This window comes from Canis lupus, chromosome 7 (genome assembly GCF_003254725.2).
Source record: "Canis lupus dingo isolate Sandy chromosome 7, ASM325472v2, whole genome shotgun sequence".
Lineage (NCBI taxonomy): Eukaryota > Metazoa > Chordata > Mammalia > Carnivora > Canidae > Canis > Canis lupus.
The window spans coordinates 24820102-24838729 of NC_064249.1; the positions used below are offsets into that span (position 1 = coordinate 24820102).

At 41.9% G+C, this 18628-nt stretch overlaps 1 protein-coding gene across 6 annotated transcripts in view; it reads right to left on the reverse strand.

Annotated features, from left to right (window-relative positions):
* Positions 1 to 13939, reverse strand: part of RABGAP1L (RAB GTPase activating protein 1 like) — a 729489-nt gene extending 715550 nt beyond the window's left edge. For 2 of the 6 annotated variants that reach the window (XM_049112262.1, XM_049112263.1), the window contains exons 1-2: positions 13767 to 13939; positions 13147 to 13333 (exon numbers count right to left, since the gene is read on the reverse strand). In XM_049112262.1, coding sequence (XP_048968219.1) covers positions 13147 to 13257 — 111 coding nt within the window. In that variant the 5' untranslated portion in view covers positions 13258 to 13333; positions 13767 to 13939. Of the gene's footprint in view, positions 1 to 12823; positions 13121 to 13146; positions 13334 to 13766 lie in introns of those variants that run through there. The other 4 variants (XM_035718827.2, XM_025430246.3, XM_025430245.3 and 1 more) reach the window with 3 other exon arrangements.
* Between the last annotated feature and the right edge of the window lie 4689 nt (positions 13940 to 18628).

Consider the following 18628-nt stretch of genomic DNA (forward strand, 5'->3'; position numbering starts at 1 on the left):
AATATCTGCTTCATTCTGCAATCAACAAAATTTTATTGAGTGCTTTATTCAAAGCTCTAGAGATACCAAAAGTGGGGGGAAAAAAAGAGGGGGGCGTCTGGGTGGCTCAGACAGCTGAGCAGCCAAGACTTGATTTTGGCTCAGGTCCTGATCTCAGGGTTTTAAGACTGAAGTCTACATTGAGTTCTGCCCTCAGTATGGAATCTACTTCAGGATTCTCTCTCTGCCTCCCCCCGCCTCCTATCGCCCCCCACCCCCCGCCCCTGCCATCGCCCAAAATAAATATATCTTTTTTTGAAAAAACAGTGAAGTCCTTGCCCTCAAAAAGCTTACATGCTACTATGGGATGCTTAGAAAGGAGTAAATAAGGAAAGAAAGACGGAAGGAAGGAAGGAAATTTCTATGACAGAGATAAGTATTTTGAATTCAATTACATAGAGCAATGTGGCAAAACAAGACTAGATTAGGCGACCACTTTAGATTGAGTGGTTTGGGAAAGGCTTAGAGAAAATGAAAAAAGAGCTGAAATCTGAATGACAAGAAGACAGGAACAGGACTGATTAGAGATACTCATATCCAAGTATTCGTCAAGGTACAGCAAGGGTAAAGGGTAAGGGAAGGAGGATTAACAATGCTTTTATTTTTTAAAATCAAAACATACCATTTAAGTATAAAAGAAATTACAAAAAAATTTAATAATAAATATGGCACAAACTTTATTTTTTCCAAGAGATACACATATCAAGAAAAAATACTATCATAGGAAAATATCTAAATCATGATGATTTGTGACTCCCCAAAAACTTACCTATTAATAGCTGATTGTTTAAAATAATAATAATAATAATAATAAGGAAAAAACAATTGACAATTTTAAATAAAAGCTGTTAAAATGAAAAAAAGCCTTTTGTTGACTGGAAGCCTTATTGTTGATATAATCAATCAATTAACACATACATGAAATATGTATTATATACTGTATTCGTACAATAAAGCAAGCTAGAGAAAACAAAATGTTATTAAGAAAATACACTTACAAAAAAAAAAAAAAAAAAAGAAAATACACTTACAGTACCATACTGTATTTATCCCCCAAAAAAATTTACAGATAAATGGACCTGTACAGCTCAAAACCACATTGTTCAACACTCTACTGTATTCCATATTAAAAAAAAAATTCTAATATAAATACTTTAATGCCTTCATAAATGTTCTACATAGACCATGTACTTAACTTTTTCTTGGTAAAAGAGAATCTGACAAATTTTCATTATTAGTAATATAACTGCTACCTTAAAGCTAATTAGGTTATGTAAGGCTGTTTTCCTTATGTTGTCTCTAGTTTTTAGATCTGGGGGTTTTTTTATATATAGTTTTTCCTATTCTTCACTGCTATCATCTCAGCAATCTCACTGTCCTGTTACCAGTATGTATGTTTATGACAGCATCTTGCCTCTTCTAAATCATTCCTAATTTGCTATCTTAGAAACCACAAGCATCATATTTAAAATAAAAATAAGTTATCAATGAGAGCTAAAAAGCTTTATTTATAAAGAATTACTTATAAAAAATGACATCTACTTTGGGGATTTTACCATGATTCTGAGAGTTGAGGAGCTGCTTACACTGGGTCTACGTAAGAGTTACAATTTTAGATTATCATACCTCTAGTTAAAATGTCTCTGTTGCCTTCTTTCAACTCAACTCCAATATTTCAGGCAGCCTTACCTGAAGCCCCAGACCAGGTCACGTAACCCTCTAAAGCTTTCCTATAAAACACATTCTATCCTGCCCCATCCTTGTTAAACTCTACTGTATTTATGTTTCTCCAATATGACTGTCAGCTCCTTAAGAGTCCCTTACTTGTGCTTTTTGAGCACAGAACCCATACTCTGCCTTATAAATGCTTGCTAAATAAAGCAATGTCAGAGAATGAAACTGAATTTATAGCCATAAAGTCATAACACTCCTTCCAATTAAAAACAACCTTTCGGGATCCCTGGGTGGCGCAGCGGTTTAGCGCCTGCCTTTGGCCCAGGACGCGATCCTGGAGACCCGGGATCAAATCCCACATCAGGCTCCCGGTACATGGAGCCTGCTTCTCTCTCTGCCTATGTCTCTGCCTCTCTCTCTCTCTCTCTCTCTCTCTGTGTGACTATCATAAATATAAATAAATAAATAAATAAATAAATAAATAAATAAATAAATAAATAAAAATAAATAAATAAAAATAAAAACAACCTTTCATAGCCATAATGATATTAACTTTCTTCTGCAAATATACACTCAGGACATCTAAATTCAAGGGAAAATCATATGAAAACTATTAAGTACAAGCATGTGACAACATACTATTAAACTCTTTTACTCACTGCACCCTGAAAAACATATTTTTATCTTAGGGTAGGGGGAAGCTCCAGACAAGGCTTCCGCCAGCAGCTCGGGAGCCCAGGTGGGCGGATCCATCTCCTCTGGCTCTTGCACCTCCAGTGTCACAGTCACCCGCAGCTACCGCAGTGTGGGGGACAGTGGGGGTGGCAGCTTCGGGGACAGCCTGGTCACCCGCTCCTACCTCCTGGGCAGCTCCAGCCCCCAAACCCAGAGCCCCCAGAACTGCAGCATCATGTGATCTGGGACCTGCCAGGTCGGGTGAGGGTGGAGGCTGTCTGCCTCCTGTCTGCCTCACGCCCACCCTGCCCACACCGGCCCAGCACCTCATGGGAGGGGCTTGAAGCCAAAGAAAATACCCCTTTGGTTTTTTTCTTCTATGTTTTGTTTTTTTTCTAAGAGAAGTTATTTTCTACAGTGATTTTATACTGAAGGAAAAACACAAGCAAAAAAAAAAAAGCATCTATGTCAATCTCCCCTGCTTCTGGGAAACTCCACATCTGCCTTAAAACCAAAGAAGGCTTCCTCCAGAAGCCAAGGGAAAGGGATGCTCCTACAGAACCTAGTTTCTGCTTCTCTGCTGCTCCCGCCTGCCACCCCCCACCCTGGGGACCCAGTGAACATGGTGCCTGAGAGGCAGCTCTGGAGTCCTCCCAGCCACCCTCTGAGGGGGGCGTTGGGCCAGCCCCCAACCCACCCCCTGCCCCCGTTCTACTACACCTGGCTGAGGCTCCTCTGCCTGCCCCACCCCCACCCCACCCCTGCCCTCAGCCCCAGGGTGACTAGTCCTGCCAGGTACCAGCTATGCTTGCTTTTTCTGTATTTTATTTAGACAAGAGATGGGAATGAGGTGGGAGAGGGGGGAAGAGAGGTTCTTTGAGGCTGCCTCACCTGGAAGCTGGAAGCCTGGGCTCTGCTCAGTCACTGGAGGTCAAGGTCAAGTGGGTATAGGGCAGAATGGAGAGGGAGGTAGTAGAACAGAGTGGGAGCCGGCTTTGGAAGAGGAAGGTGAGAAGAGGTAGAGGGTGTGTGTCCGTGGTTTTGGCAAACACTAAAGTCCCTGGCCTCCCCATTTCCCATCTGCATCCCCTTTCTCCCCCCAGATCAATACACTAGTTGTTTCTAAAAAAAAAAAAAAAAAAAATTTTTTTTTTTTTACTTTCATTAAAAAAAACCCTGTATAGTCATTTCATGTCGGTTGGAAATCACAGAAGTTAGGCAGAAAAACAACCCAGGGGACAGATACAAAGGGACAGCATGGCGTTTCCCCAACAGGTCTCTGCTCCGCAGGTGGCGGGTGGGGGCCGGGGCAGGCCTGGGGCATCTACCTGTGACAGGTGGGCCTGGCCGCCAGGGCTCAGCTGTCCTCCGAGTCCAGGGACTCCGAGTCCATCCGCACCCTTGCACGCTCCTGCCGCTCCTTCCCGGGTGCATCCAGCTCGCTCCTTCCCGGGTGCATCCAGCTCGGAGCCCTCCCGCGCATTGTCATTGTGTAATGGCTCTTCAGAGGAGCCACAGCCCAGCCCCTCCTCGGAGTTCTGTCCTCCCTCCTGCTCCTTGTCTTCCATGCTCTCCCCTTTCTGGGATGTGGCCTCACCACATTTTTCCCAGGCAACTACATACTTCTGTTCAACCTAAGTGCAAAAAATTGACATTTAAAGAATAGTGATTGTTGATGATCCAAGCTAAACTAAAAATTATCTTGGCTGTATCCAGCTGATCAGGATAGAAGAAAAGTCACCTATTACAGGACTCATAGATTCCTGATGTTGCAAGGGTCTTTGAAATTATCTCATATTATAATATATACTCCCCCTCATTTCAGAAAGACTGCAGTTTGCTAGAGATCATCCAATCCACTTGTTAGTCAATGCACCCCTACATTTCTTCCTTCCTCTTTCACTTGCTGACCCTCTGGACCCACACAAAATAAGTTTTCTACTATATAAATAGTCTTTCAAATATCTGTTCAACTTATTTTATGGTTCAACTTATTTTAGTAATTACAAAGTAATATAGGTGTTTATCTATATCTAATATGTCTTTGCTCCTCAAAAATTATCCAGTAAAACAAAAACACCAGGCACATTTACAGGTGTTCTTTTGTAAACCTTTTCTTAATTCCCATAACCACTCTATGAAACAGAAGACAAGTATCATCACCCCAGTTAAAGAATCATCAATAGAGAATAGTAGTTGAGAGTCACTCTGAAGCAGATTGAGGAGGAAAGGAGACCTCTTAAGAGTTGGATGATTTTCAGCAAGCCACTGACCTTCTCCAAGCCATTTCCTCCTTCACAAACTGAAAACATTACTATAATAATTCCTACCCCATATAGTTATTGTCAAGATTAACTAGACAATGCACAGTATCTTATATAAGTAGTCCACTAAATACTCAATGTTGATTCATTATTATTATTATTATGCAAAAAAGAAATTACTTCTTTAGTAAATCACTTTTTCTCTCTGAATTTCACAGCGGCCCTCTATTAAGAATTAAGGTCCTGTGTTCAACCTACCTTGTCTTCTGCAAAACCAAAAAATGTTTTTGGTTATTTGCAGCATACTATTTTTGTCCATCCCCATCCCCCAGCCCAACCAAAATTTTTTAAATCTACTATTTTCCTCTTCCAAATGAAATTCACCAAAGTACAAAAATTACTAAAGCCCTCTATTTTAGAAGGTAAATTCGCTTCAGTTGAATATAATAAAGTTCCACTATGATTAGCATGCAAACAATGAAATTTATATGCAAAATGGCAACTATCATATTAAAAGCTAAACAAACCGGTTTCTCTAACCTATTTTTTTTTATTTTTTTTATTTATTTATGATAGTCACACAGAGAGAGAGAGAGAGGCAGAGACATAGGCAGAGGGAGAAGCAGGCTCCATGCACCAGGAGCCCGACGTGGGATCCGATCCCGGGTCCCCAGGATGGCGCCCTGGGCCAAAGGCAGGCGCTAAACCACTGGGCCACCCAGGGATCCCTCTCTAACCTATTATTAAATTAACTTTTAAAAACGTTATCTGATATCTACAAATGGTAGAGATTGCTATTTTACTGTCTGTGAAAACAACTATAGCAGGAGAAACCTGTTTCACCTATTGAAACTATTGACAATGTTGACAGGAAATACAAAATGCATTTCAGAATTAAAAAAAAAAAAAACTTAAAGGCCTAGACTCATTTGTGAAAAATTAAGCTACCTAACTCATGCATAAAAATTTTATAGATTCATTAGTATAGGTCCTAGGATATGAATAATAATAGTATTCTAGAATATTGAAGGAAAAATGGATGGAGGAAAGAACACATTAACTGAATTACAATTCGATACCAACTTGATAGGCAGTAACTCATCTTTCCACAAAGACTAGGACAAAGGCAAATCAAAACATTAGTCCAACCATGATCCTTAACAGTAGGGCAAATATGAGACAAAGATTTAAAATGAACGAATACAGTTCATGAGGGAAGAGCTTTGTAGAATAAATGAATGAGGTCTGATGGCCTCAGATGCTAAAGTAACAAAATTACAATAAAACAACCTAAGAAAATTTATTGTCTGCCAGTATATTATATAGGCTCCCTTCAGTCGCTGACTTTTTACTAAACTAAAATACAATCTATTCAATTTATACAGGATAAATTACTCCAAAGAGACTACTCAAGGAAATTCCTAATAACCACTTTAAGAACCATTTGCATTTGTACAATGCTCTTAGCAAAGGGCCTCAAAATGACGTATAGATCTTGAAGCACGAGATAAATATTCTATATGATTTATCAAAAAAAAAAAAAAAAAAAAAAAAAAGGGGATCCCTGGGTGGCGCAGCGGTTTGGCACTTGCCTTTGGCCCAGGGTGCAATCCTGGAGGCCCGGGATCGAATCCCACATCGGGCTCCATGGAGCCTGCTTCTCCCTCTGCCTATGTCTCTGCCTCTCTCTCTCTCTCTCTCTCTCTCTGTGACTATCATAAATAAATAAAAATTTTTTAAAAAATGATTTATCAAAAACTAGTGTTCTGAGACGCCTGGGTGGCTTAGTGGTTGAGCATCTGCCTTCAGCTCAGGGAGTCCTGGGATCAAGTCCCACATCGGGCTCCCTGCATGGAGCCTGCTTCTCCCTCTGCCTAGGTCTCTGCCTCTGTGTGTGTGTGTGTGTGTGTGTGTGTGTCTCATGAATAAATAAATAAAACTCTTAAAAAAAAAAAAAAACTAGTGTTCTGTCTCTTAAACCTGCAAAAGTGAAAACCACAGGTTTCTATTTTTTCTAAAAATAGTATTTGTTATTTGCATCCCCCTGTAGTGGAAGTCAAATTTTGAAGTCCTATAATTTTGTTTACTGCTGATAATGAGTGCAGAATATGGGTGTGTGTATATACCAGAGAGAAGTTCAGAAATCCTTCACTGGTATGTGAATGTATCCTAGACTTGCCCTTTTTTTTAGACTTGCCCTTTTAAATGTGCTCCTTTCCTAGAAATTTGGTGTACCAAAAAAAAAAAAAAAATTTCCTTTGGGGATTTACATTACTTTCATTATCTGTCACTATTTGACATGATAGCATTCAAAGAGTCTACTTGTTCTTTTTAATCATTTGCCAAGTAGACTCTATTTTCACCACAAATGTCAGCAACTAGTGGGTGGTATGCATGCATAAACATACATAATACACATTTCTGTGTACGGGTATATCTGAAGAAAATACACAACTTAAAGACATCAATACAATACCACAGTTTGTACCACAAAAAAAATGATCATAGCAAATTTGGAAGGATTTTAATAAACTCTATTTGGGAAACCTAACACTTCTTTAAAAAAAAAAGAAAGAAACAAACAAACAAAAAACCAACACCCTGTGCTGACATGATTAGCTACTCCATTCAACTGGTGTGAGGTATCTGAAGCATGCTGCATCTGAACTCTTATCATACTATTTGGGGCGTGCTATCCTGTGGAACAGTTCATATGAAACTGCCAAAATCTAAAATGATCGGATGACAAACTTTATGTATCAGAAGCTTAAAGAAGTGAGAAAAACAGTATGGCAACAACACAATTCGTATTTATTTTGGAACAAAAGCTCATCCCAAAAATTCTTTGTCAACCATCCAGAAGTAGCCCAGCTTTTACCAACAAGCAGTTATTTACTATAGCGACTTCATCACCAAGATTACCAAAATTTTCCACACGCTTCTAACAGTCTCTGTATGTGCTGTTACCTGGGCAACACTCTAAAAGGGCTTTTTACCTTTACAGAACTAGGAGGTCAAAAAGAAGTAAAGCTTCTTCAAATTGTCCAGCATTTTAATCAGAAACAGTAAGTGTGAAATTATCAGAACAGAAAACCTTGAGAACTACCACCAGCCAATCTGATTAACAGACACACCTTACTGTCACTTATCTTCATTTCTAGCCACCTAATTCACCTATGGAACAAGGCAAGCTCTGTCCAGGACTTCAAAACATCCTCAGTCACACAGACTGTCAAATATATAAATGCCAAAATTCAAGGAACTTGGAGTAAAAAAAAAAAAATCCATCAATCCCTCACTTCTGGCTGTGGTAGTAATATACCCTTCCCTTGCTGCCCTAAATTCTGGTAGCTAGTCGGCTTAGTCAATCTGTAAAGACTGCCTTTCTGCCTGAACCAAATCTGCCTCCAAAAATTAAGATCCAGTCATTCAGAAATCACATTTTAGAAGGTACTTTGAAAATACTTTCAAAACTGCTTCCTCCTCTACTACAGCCAAAGTGATACTGTTTAGTAAAACAAAAAATAATGGTATCTCCTTACAAAAAAAAAAAAAAAAAAAAAAAATTTTTCCCTTACTTTCCTACAGTTTTAGGATTGGTAAACTTGAGGTTACTTCCCTAACAGTAATAATTTTTTCCTTCAGCTTTTACTCTAAGGATACTCATGTGCCCTCTGGGTCATATTCTAATCAAGAACACAGCATACAAAGCTTCTTTAACGTTAAGAAGTACGAGATGACGCCAGAGTCAAAACAATGAAAGATAAACTGAGCAGAAAGGAAAAGTGGCATTCAAGGCTCTTCACCATCCAGTGCTGACTCTCTCGCTTAGTTAGCCCTTTCCCTCTATGCCCTTGATTACCCTGGCAGGCCTTTTTTTTACATACTATTTGTCCTATTTCCATATGTGCAAACCCTATCTATTCTTCAAAGCATAGTTTAAGTGTCCTCTCTTCCCTTATCCTTACAACCAAAAGTAATTGCTCTCTCCTGCCTCTAAACTCTCAGAGTGCCTTATCTTTATTTCTTTACCACAAGTTACTTTCTGCCTTAGAATCTTGGTTTCCATATTCAATCCCTATATAAAGACCTTATGGGCAAAGTCCATGCCTTATTCACCTCTGTTCAAACTGCTTAACACAATGTCTGGCACATATTAAATACCTCAACTGAGCTACATGAATGGCTTTGGGTCAGGAGAGAAGCCACTAGAAAAAAACTCCAGATTACTAGGATTCTGGAGACCTGGCTTTGCTAATAACTATCTATATCACCTTGAACTTCAACTCTGTATAACATTCATCTGCAGAGTGAAGAGGGTGGACAAAACCAGTTTTTAACTATAGGCTGCCATCTATCATTAGCTGGTTATAAAATCAATGTAGGGGTCAAAACTCAGCATTTTTTTAATGAAGCGGAATAGATAATATCAATGTGTGTTGTAGGCAGCAGTGTGCTGAAAATGTTCAACAACTGGCTATATAAAGGGGAGAAAAAAGTCCTAAACTGCACCATTTGCTGATTTTCCTGGTATAAATACTCTCAGGCCATGGCCAACTTCAAGCTACCAGCATGATGTCACTGAACATGGAGCTATGTGCAAAAAGAAAGGCACACTGCTTCTGCAAGCCAGTATGATGAGCCAGTTCTAGCAAGGTCCTAAAAAGATAAGTATTATTTTGCCAAACTTTTTTTTTTTCAACCTTGTATGCAGTCACATGAGTGTGAGGGGAGGGGGAGGATTGAGTCAAGACATACAATGTGTCACTGTCAAAACAGTTCAATAAATATTCAGCTCAACAATCTCCTAGTCTCTTCCATGTGTCCTACACAATGCAATAAAATAAATTATTCTTGGTTATATATGTAATTTCTTTACCACCAAAATCTACTTCTCTTCAAAAATGAGAGCTACACAGATGCCTAATAATATCACCAGAAGGCCATTTACAGAGTGGGAATTTGGCTTAGGGAGTATCACAAAAGGGCTAAGGTTCTCAGACTTAGTTCAGCTCCACACACCTGAAGGACATAACACACTCCTACTAGTAGCAGTGGCTAATTTAGCAAAGGGATGGGGATAGGGGAGAGGAAGAGGAAATGTATAATATGAAAAAAAAAAAACCCAAGTATTGGGACATTTGTGCCCATGTCCCCACTCCACTGAGAATTCAGGTACAGAGAAAACCAGTGCTATAAAAAAGTAAATTTCCATATTTGATGTTTCCCAGCCAATTTCTCCAGCACAAGCTTTCATCCCTATTAGAATTAAGTTTCTATCATAGAGACATGCACTTGTTGAATTTAGAATAAGCAAGGGAAAAAACAGCACAGCCAACAGTTGTTAGATTTGATATTCTGGGAAAATCAGGCTTTTATTGGGGGGGGGACCTTTTCATCTTATTTAAGCTTACTAAACTGGGTAAGGAGAGGGGAAGTTTCTTAAATATATTTTTGGCTGCTCTATGTCTATCACAACAACACAATCTGTAACCAGATTTTTCTTGAGTGTTTATAAAGACTTATGTTTTCTATTTTTAAAGCTATTTAGAAAACAAGAAGGCTCAGAATTTCAAGTACACTAATAATCGTAGCCCAAGTCTAACTCCAAATCAACTAAGTATACGCCTATAAGTTTCCAAGGAAAATCCCCCAAAATTACACCCAAAAGCACCAAAAAAAAAAAAAAAAAAAAAAGACAAAAAGGAGTCAGCATGAGCACAAACTTACTATAGTCAATTTTGGCATCCTACCTGTTGAATGAGTGCAATACGGAAAATAAATGAAATATGAAAAGATAAATGTAAGGATACATACAAGTTCTACTAAATCCATTAACTATTCCTTATTAGGGGTCCACTGAAGTTCACATACTTATACCCAATTTCAAATACTAACCATAAAGTGAAAATCATTTACCACTCTGAAAAGACACAAGTCAAGTCAAGCAATGCCTTATTCTATATTCACAATATTAAACCTCTCCTCTAAAATATAGGTTTTATACCATAACTCAGGCTCAAGTCTGTACTTTTTCTGTTTCTTCTGTTAGTGGTGGCAAACGCACATAAGTCTATCTCCTGAGCTATCTTTGCAGTACCGGAGGCTAGAATAGCCTTGTGCTCCTGGTCATCCTGAGACCCAGTGGCTGAGCTATTTATACAAGGCAAGAGCTACATACAAGCACCAACTCATTAAAAGTTGAGACAAATACCTATAGACTACAGTATCTACTTTATTCTCTAAATATTCTCTTTCCACCAGAATCATCCCTACATCCGTCTTCAAGACAATGGTAGGATGGAATGCAGACCCAGTTCTACACCTTCAATGCAAGAAATTTTTGCTACTTAGCTATTACTCTCTTCAAAGTTCATCTCTTGAAGCTTGGCTATCTCCCACTCATAATATTTTTTCTTAGCACAACAAAATTCCTTCTTTTAACTACTCCATTAAGAATGGATAAAACGACTTTCAGCTTTAATGTTGTATCATCTGAGTTCAAGTAAATATACAGTAATTGAACAAGCTGAAATCTGGGTTAAAGCAAAGAAAAATTTTAATTACAACTTTTTAGAAGTCACAAATTTTACATTGGTGAGTAAACATGAAAACTTTTGTTTCTTTTTTTTTTTTTTTTTTAATTTATTTATTTAGGATAGTCAAAGAGAGAGAGAGAGAGAGAGAGGGAGGGAGGCAGAGACACAGGCAGAGGGAGAAGCAGGCTCCATGCACCGGGAGCCCGACATGGGATTCGATCCCGGGTCTCCAGGATCGCGCCCTGGGCCAAAGGCAGGCGCCAAACTGCTGCGCCACCCAGGGATCCCAAAACTTTTGTTTCATATGTCTTATAAAATTCTGTCATTCAAAGAAAAACAGCATAACTACTAGAATGAAAAGAAAAGCATCTGAATCATGAAACATTAGCAAAGGAACAAAAATTCTCAGGATATCAAAACTGTAATGTATAAAAGTTCCTATCAAAAAACTCAGGCCAAAACAGAACAAAAACTAAAAACAAAACTTCATACATGTATCGTCACACCTTTTCATGCTTGGTGATGTGTTCACCACATGTCCCAATAGTACCTGGATCTACTACTTTGTTTCCAGCTTTCTAGTATACAATGTAGGCTATATAATGTGTTTACATATGAGCACTGCCCAACTACATCCACTTCTCCCCAGGCGACTCACTAATACATAATATCAAAGCACATTTTGAACTGATTTAATTGGTTTTTTTTTTATTTTAAAGATTTTATTTATTTATTCATGATAGTCACAGAGAGAGAGAGAAAGAGAGAGAGAGAGAGGGGCAGAGACACAGGCAGAGGGAGAAGCAGGCTCCATGCACCGGGAGCCCGATGTGGGATTCGATCCCGGGTCTCCAGGATCGCGCCTTGGGCCAAAGGCAGGCGCCAAACCGCTGCGCCACCCAGGGATCCCTGAACTGATTTAATATAGACAACAGTCTAAGTCAATAGCCTCAACTAAGTCATCTAGCAGGTGAGCATTTAAACACAAATAGATGAAATCCATCTGGTCTTTCTCCTTTGCAAGTTCACTGTCAGTTTCCTATGGGTTTTTTTTTTTTTTTTTTTAATAAAGATAATGAATCATAGGTCAGTTCTCCAGCTCTAGCAGCTTGTGGACCAATATTTTCCATGGACAAAAAAATCCACTTCCAATTTGACCACAAGCAAACTTCATCTTTGTACTTTCTGACATCACAGTATTGGATATTCTACAAAAGTACAGAAGCTAAATATAAACACTACTGTAAGAAAAGTCAGAGCGTTTTCATGAAATTGTGTTTTTAAAACTCCCAACTACCTACCCCACATCAAGAACAAGAAAATTTGGGGCAGCCCGGGTGGCTCAGTGGTTTGGCGCTGCCTTCAGCTCAGGGCGTGATCCTGGAGACTGGGGATCAAGTCCCACGGCTCCATGCAGGGAGCCTGCTTCTCCCTCTGCCTGTGTTGTGCCTCTCTCTCTCTCTCTCTCTCTCGTGAATAAATAAATAAAATCTTAAAAAAAAAAAAAAAAAAAGAACAAGAAAATATTGGAAAAAAAAAATCCCTAAACCTTCCAGGACCAAAGATGCAGGCCTTGAATTCCATTTTCCAGTCCGCGCCGACATCTCTCAAGCACGCCAAAGTTCTCCTTACCATTAATTAGCGTAACGAGGTTGGGGTTTCTCCTCACTCGTAGGAAACCTTCAGCTCTGCAAGTGACCACCTGCATTTGGCAAGTTTTCTAAGATCATCCTGAGAGGTACAAGGGGAATTCACAAGTACGTGGACACATCGCCCCGGGATCCGAAACAAGCCCTGTCAGTCCAGTGCCCTAGCATCCAGCCACCTTCTGCCGGCCAGGGCCCCTTTCCACATGCTGACGCACTGCCCAGCCCTGCACCGTTGCCGACCGGTGCAAAGTACTAGTCCAGTCTCAGAAACTTTGAGTCAGTTCTGAGGACACCGAGCACCCACACCTGGACAGAGGATTCTCGGGGCCAGGCGGTCAACTCCGAAGCGGGGCGTTCCTTGCAGGTAGAGATCTGCCCAGGACGCAGCCCATCCCAAACTGCAAAAACCACAAGCATCCACAGCAGGAGCGGAGCAAAGTGCCGGGCGGAGGCAGGGGGAGCGCGAGGGCGAGACGCGGTCACGAACAGAAGCCTGAGTGTGGATTTAAAAAAAAAAAAAAAAAATACCCTAACCACACGCCCCCCCCGGACACAGGGCGGCTTGCGGAGCCCGCGAGCCGGGCGGCAAGCGAGGCAGGGCGGCGGAGGCGGCGGCACGTCAGGGGGGCTCGGCGGGGGGCGAGCGCCCAAGTCCCCGCCCCGCCCCCAGGTGAGGGGCGTCCCGACTCCGCCCGCCCGCCCGCCCGGGCCAGGAAGAGCGACCGGCGGGCAGAGCCGTGGGGGCCAGGAAGCGACCGACGGCCACGAAAGCCCCGTGTGCCCTCCTCCCCGTGGTCCTCTCGCGGCGCGTCCTCGGCCCGGCCCCCACGCGACGCCCCCCGGCTCAGCTCCGACGCCAACACCCCCGGCCCGGCCCGCGGCGCCCCGCCCGCCCGCCGGCCCCTCGGAGGCCGCCCTCGCCTCACCTCCTCACGTCTCCGCCGACAGGGCCGGAACAACTCGGCCGGGCGCCCGCGTCCCAGCCGCCGCCCCGCGCTCTGCGGCCGGGCCCGTCCCGTTCACTCCGCGGCCGCCAGAGCCCTAGGAGGGCGGAGGGAGCAAGGCGGAGGGAGTGGAGAGGGGGGAGGAGGGGAGGAGGGGAGGAGGGGAGGAGGGGAGGCCCGCCCGGCAGGAAGAGGCGAGGGAGGGGGCGGGCCGAGGAGGAGGCGGGCCGGGAGCGCGCGCGTCCGGGTCTCTCGGCGCGGCGTGCGCGCTCCTGAGGGCGGAGGCGCCTTCTCTGCCCCCGGGGCGGCGCGCACGCGCGTACACGTCCCTGCCTGGCCGCGGCCGGGCTGGGGGCGGGGGGAGGGGGGGGGGCCGGGAAAGGGCGGGAGGCGGTCGCGGCCCTCAGAACCTTCCTGAGGGGCCCCTGCGCCTGTGGAGCCCGCGGGTTCGGGCTCGCTGGCGGGGCGTCCCCGAGCCCGGCGCGGGGCGGGGGGGCGGGGGAGCCGGAGGCCCGCCCCGCGGGGTCGGCGCGTTCTTAGATGATCCTAAATTTGGGGCGATTGTGTTTCTGCTCGTAAACTTGGTTTACATCTCTTCACTGTTCACGCCCAGTAATCCTCAAGGAAGTCACCCTCAAGAATACTAACTTTTCTCGCCGGTTACTCTCCTCTCTGCCTCTTCCAAGGTGTCTGCGTGTCCGTCGCTCCCTTGCTAGTAGGTTCTGTGGGACTCGGGAGATTGAAGAGGGAAAACACCTGCTGTGTGTTTGTATGAGGAAAACGTGTCCTCATTCTGCCCTTCGGGGCAATAAATTTGGGTGTACACACTAGTGGAGATAAGACAAACCAACTCTTTCTCCTTTACAAACACTGTACACTGATCCTTGAACTGTCGGTATCCTCCTTTGTAGCTCCTGCAGCCAGAAATGAACTGTAAATTGTCCTGATTTCCATAGCATTCTGTTTCTGTTGGTTTGTGGCACCGAATATATTCAACCCTATCTAGGTAAATAAATCTGTGCGATACTTTATTCCTCTGGGGAATACTTGAGAACCTGGTTCATTCATTTTTTATGTCTTCCACAATGCCTGACTCATCCCAAAGTACTCCGAACATGTAATTGTAGGAATAAGTGAATATAGTGCAGCAAGAGCTGTGTATGGCCAAAGATTTAAGCTCTAGAATGAATTCTTTAGTTTAAAATTCTCCCTTCTACCCCACTTCAATTCCTCAGCCCTGATTTCCCCAACTAGATCCAAAAACTACCCTGAAAAATACAAAATGTGTCCAATGGGCTCCCCCCTCTCTCTCTTTTTCCTGATTTAAACGTCTAGAGATGCTGGGACATACCAAGAGTGTTGCAACTATTTGTTGTTTCCCTTATCTTCTGGGCTGCTTCCCAGAAGGTCCTCTAACCTTTGTATTCCAAGAGTCGGCCTAGTTCTGGGCCTGAATTTTGATATTTAATAAAATTAGGGTTGGAATAACTCAAATCATCTGTATCTATTTTAAAAATATGCCAACAAGTGCCTAATGATAAATAAGTTGACAAGTAAGTACTGAGCCTCTACTGCAGTGCGAGTAAAGTTACACTGGGAACCATGAGGAAATCAACAGATGAAAAAGACGTTAAGTTTCTATCTTCTGATGTCTTCTAACTGGAGAGAAGCTTTTTTGACAAAAAAAGCAAACCCCGTCCCATGGCCACGTTACACCTCTAATCACCAGGGGTCATTGTGTAAAACTGAACTGTTCCTCACAATAGAACTTAGATAAGAGATGTCACAAGAGAACCTAGATAAGAGATGAGTCACAAGAGAACCTAGATAGAGACAGTGAAGGTGATTCTGTACAAACTTATCCCTAGGAAAACAATTCTAAATACATACCAAAGAGTTAATAACAAAACATTGTCCCCATAATGTGTGCTGCTCTATTCTCTACCCACAATGACTCTTCTTGCAATAAGCATATGCTAGCAGCCCTAATCCTTGAAAAGACTAAAAGCTCTCACTTTGGAGAAGAGTATAAACTATGCTAGCATGGCTCATAATGCGACAGAAAACTGATGGCCTAGGTCCAGATCTGACCCACAAACATGTTTTGTTTGGCCTGCATGGTGCTTAAACAAATTAGCCAAAGTTAAAAATTAAAAGCCAGAAGATTTCACATGCATTCCAGCTTCTCTAAAAAGTGAAAGGGGGTGCTTGGGTGGCTCAATCAATTGAGTGTCTGCCTTCAACTCAGGTCAATCCCAGTGTCCTGAGATCAAGCCCCCAGATGTCAGGCTCTCTGCTCAGCAGAGTCTGCTTCTCCCTCCCTTCTGACCCTGTCTCCTGCTCTAGCTTGCGTGTGCTCTCTCTCAAAAGAACAAATTTAAAAAAACTTTAAAAAGTGAAAGATTTCTTCTTTTTTTTTTTAAGTGAAAGATTTCTTAACAGTGGACCTCTATTTTCACATGGTGACTATCGGCTGGCTACAGGACATGAATTCTTTTCTTTCTCAAAGTTTCTGTATTCCCTGCTTTACCTTACCCTGTTTCCTTCACGTGAGTCTGCAACTCCCAATTTAAAATTTCATAATATCAAAAATAGGAAACAAATTACACACTGAACAAAATGGAAGAGTTTAAATCACAATATTTAATGGGGGTGAAACATTATATTTCTTTTCTAATGGGCATTATTGGTTGACACCCCCCCCCCCCCCCCCCCCCCGCCCGGGCATGCATTTTTACCCCTCTGCAATTGTGAGGCAGCTAATGATTTGAATGGGAAAAGACCCGGTTCCAATCCCAGGTCTAGGCCCTAACTGATGTCCATAACCAGCCTAATCTGGTCTCTACCTGTCAGTATTCAAGGACAGATCTAAATTGGTTCAATCATAAAGGAGGCCAGATCTCCTATTTATTAGCAGAAGGAAAGTACTCTGTCTCTTACTCTGGCTGGTATGATGATTGGGCATAAGTCCCACAGTTACTATGGCCACTTTGCTACAGCTGAGGGGAGCCAGCCTGAGGATAAAGCTGACGCATAATTGAAAAGCTCAAACTCAGGTTGAAGCCTACCCCTTCCTCCAGATTTAGTAAGTTCCCTGAGCTAATAAATTTTATTGACTATTTAAAAACGTTCAAAAAATAAAAACGGGGATCCCTGGGTGGCGCAGCGGTTTGGAGCCTGCCTTTGGCCCAGGGCACGATCCTGGAGACCCGGGATCGAATCCCACATCAGGCTCCCGGTGCATGGAGCCTGCTTCTCTCTCTGCCTCTCTCTCTCTCTCTGTGACTATCATAAATAAATACAAATTAAAAAAAAAAAAAAGTAAGTAAATAAATAAATTAAAAAAAAAAAAAAAAAAAACGTTCAGATTTGGGATCTCTGGGTGGCTCAGTGGTTTAGCGCCTGCCTTCAGCCCAGGGCGTGATCCTGGAGTCCTGGGATCAAGTCCCACATCTGGCTCCCTGCATGGACCCTGCTTCTCCCTCTGCCTGTGTCTCTGCGTCTCTCTCTCTCTGTCTCTCTCTCTGTGTCTCTCATGAATAAATAAATAAAATCTTTAAAAAATAAATAAAAATGTTCAAATTTGGCTTTTTATTGCTTGCAGCCAAAATTAAGTTTTCCATGCACATTACAAAAGAAAAGACATTATCTGATTCTTCTAAGGATAATATTCTCAATGAGATGAATAGGTAACAATCTACTTGGTCAATTTGTAAAGGGTCTTGAAAGGAACCATCTCCCAAAATTCTATTCTTCACTAGGTTACTTGATGCCTGAGAATCCATCACTACACTTTTTTTTTTTAAGATTTTATTTATTTATTTGACAGAGAAAGAGAGAGAGAGCACACAACAAACAAAGGGAAAGAGAGAGGCAGGCTCCCAGCTGAATGATGAAGGAGCCCGATGTGGGGCTCGATCCCAGGACCCTGGGATCATGACCTAAGCCAAAGGCAGACACTAGCCCACCTGAGCCAGGTGCCCTTACACTTTCTTTTTTTCAACTTTAATTTAAATCCTGTGCCCTCATTAAATCTACTTTACCTGAGAAGAGGACTCCATGACTCTAACCAGCAATCCTATATAAATGAATTTATCATATATAGTTTTTTAGTGATTTTCTACTAGTGGGAAAGACACAAGGAGCCTGAGAGAGCAAAGGTGTCATAGAGGAGATTAGATATACAGAAGACAAACTTTTATATTTCAGTTTTATGTAGGGCTGAAATTCAGAGTAATTCATGCAAATCATACTAAGCCTATATGATAAAGCAAACCTATATTAAAATCACACTTTTAAGATTGAATAAGAACAAAACCAGTGTATATATATAGGGATCAGAAAATCTCCTCAGCAGTGGAAGAGGTAGGCTAAGCCATAACTGTCTCTCTGAAAAAGGATAGCTAACATACAACTTTTGTAATTTGGTAAGAAATAGAAAGGACATATGCCAAAAAACTGTTTTTCCCATACCTTGTGACAAATATCCAACACCCATCTCACCATCAGAACCTTTTTCTTTGGTCTAGGGCAGTGATTCTCTTTAATATATAACAAAATTACCCTAAGACTTTATTTAAAAATTCTGACTTCTATGTTCGAACCCTAAGAGATTCAGGGGACCCAGGACTTCTTTTTAACTTTTTATTACAAAAATGTTAAAGCAAAAAAAAAAAAAATGTTAAAGCATATAAAACTAGAGAGAATGGCATGAGTCTTCAGATGCCAATCACTCAGCTTGATTTCACCTATGTAGATTTCACCCACAAATACTTCATTACACAGTTCTAAAAGATAAGAATCTTTTTTTTTTTTTTTTTTTTTTTTTGCAATCAATAAAATCC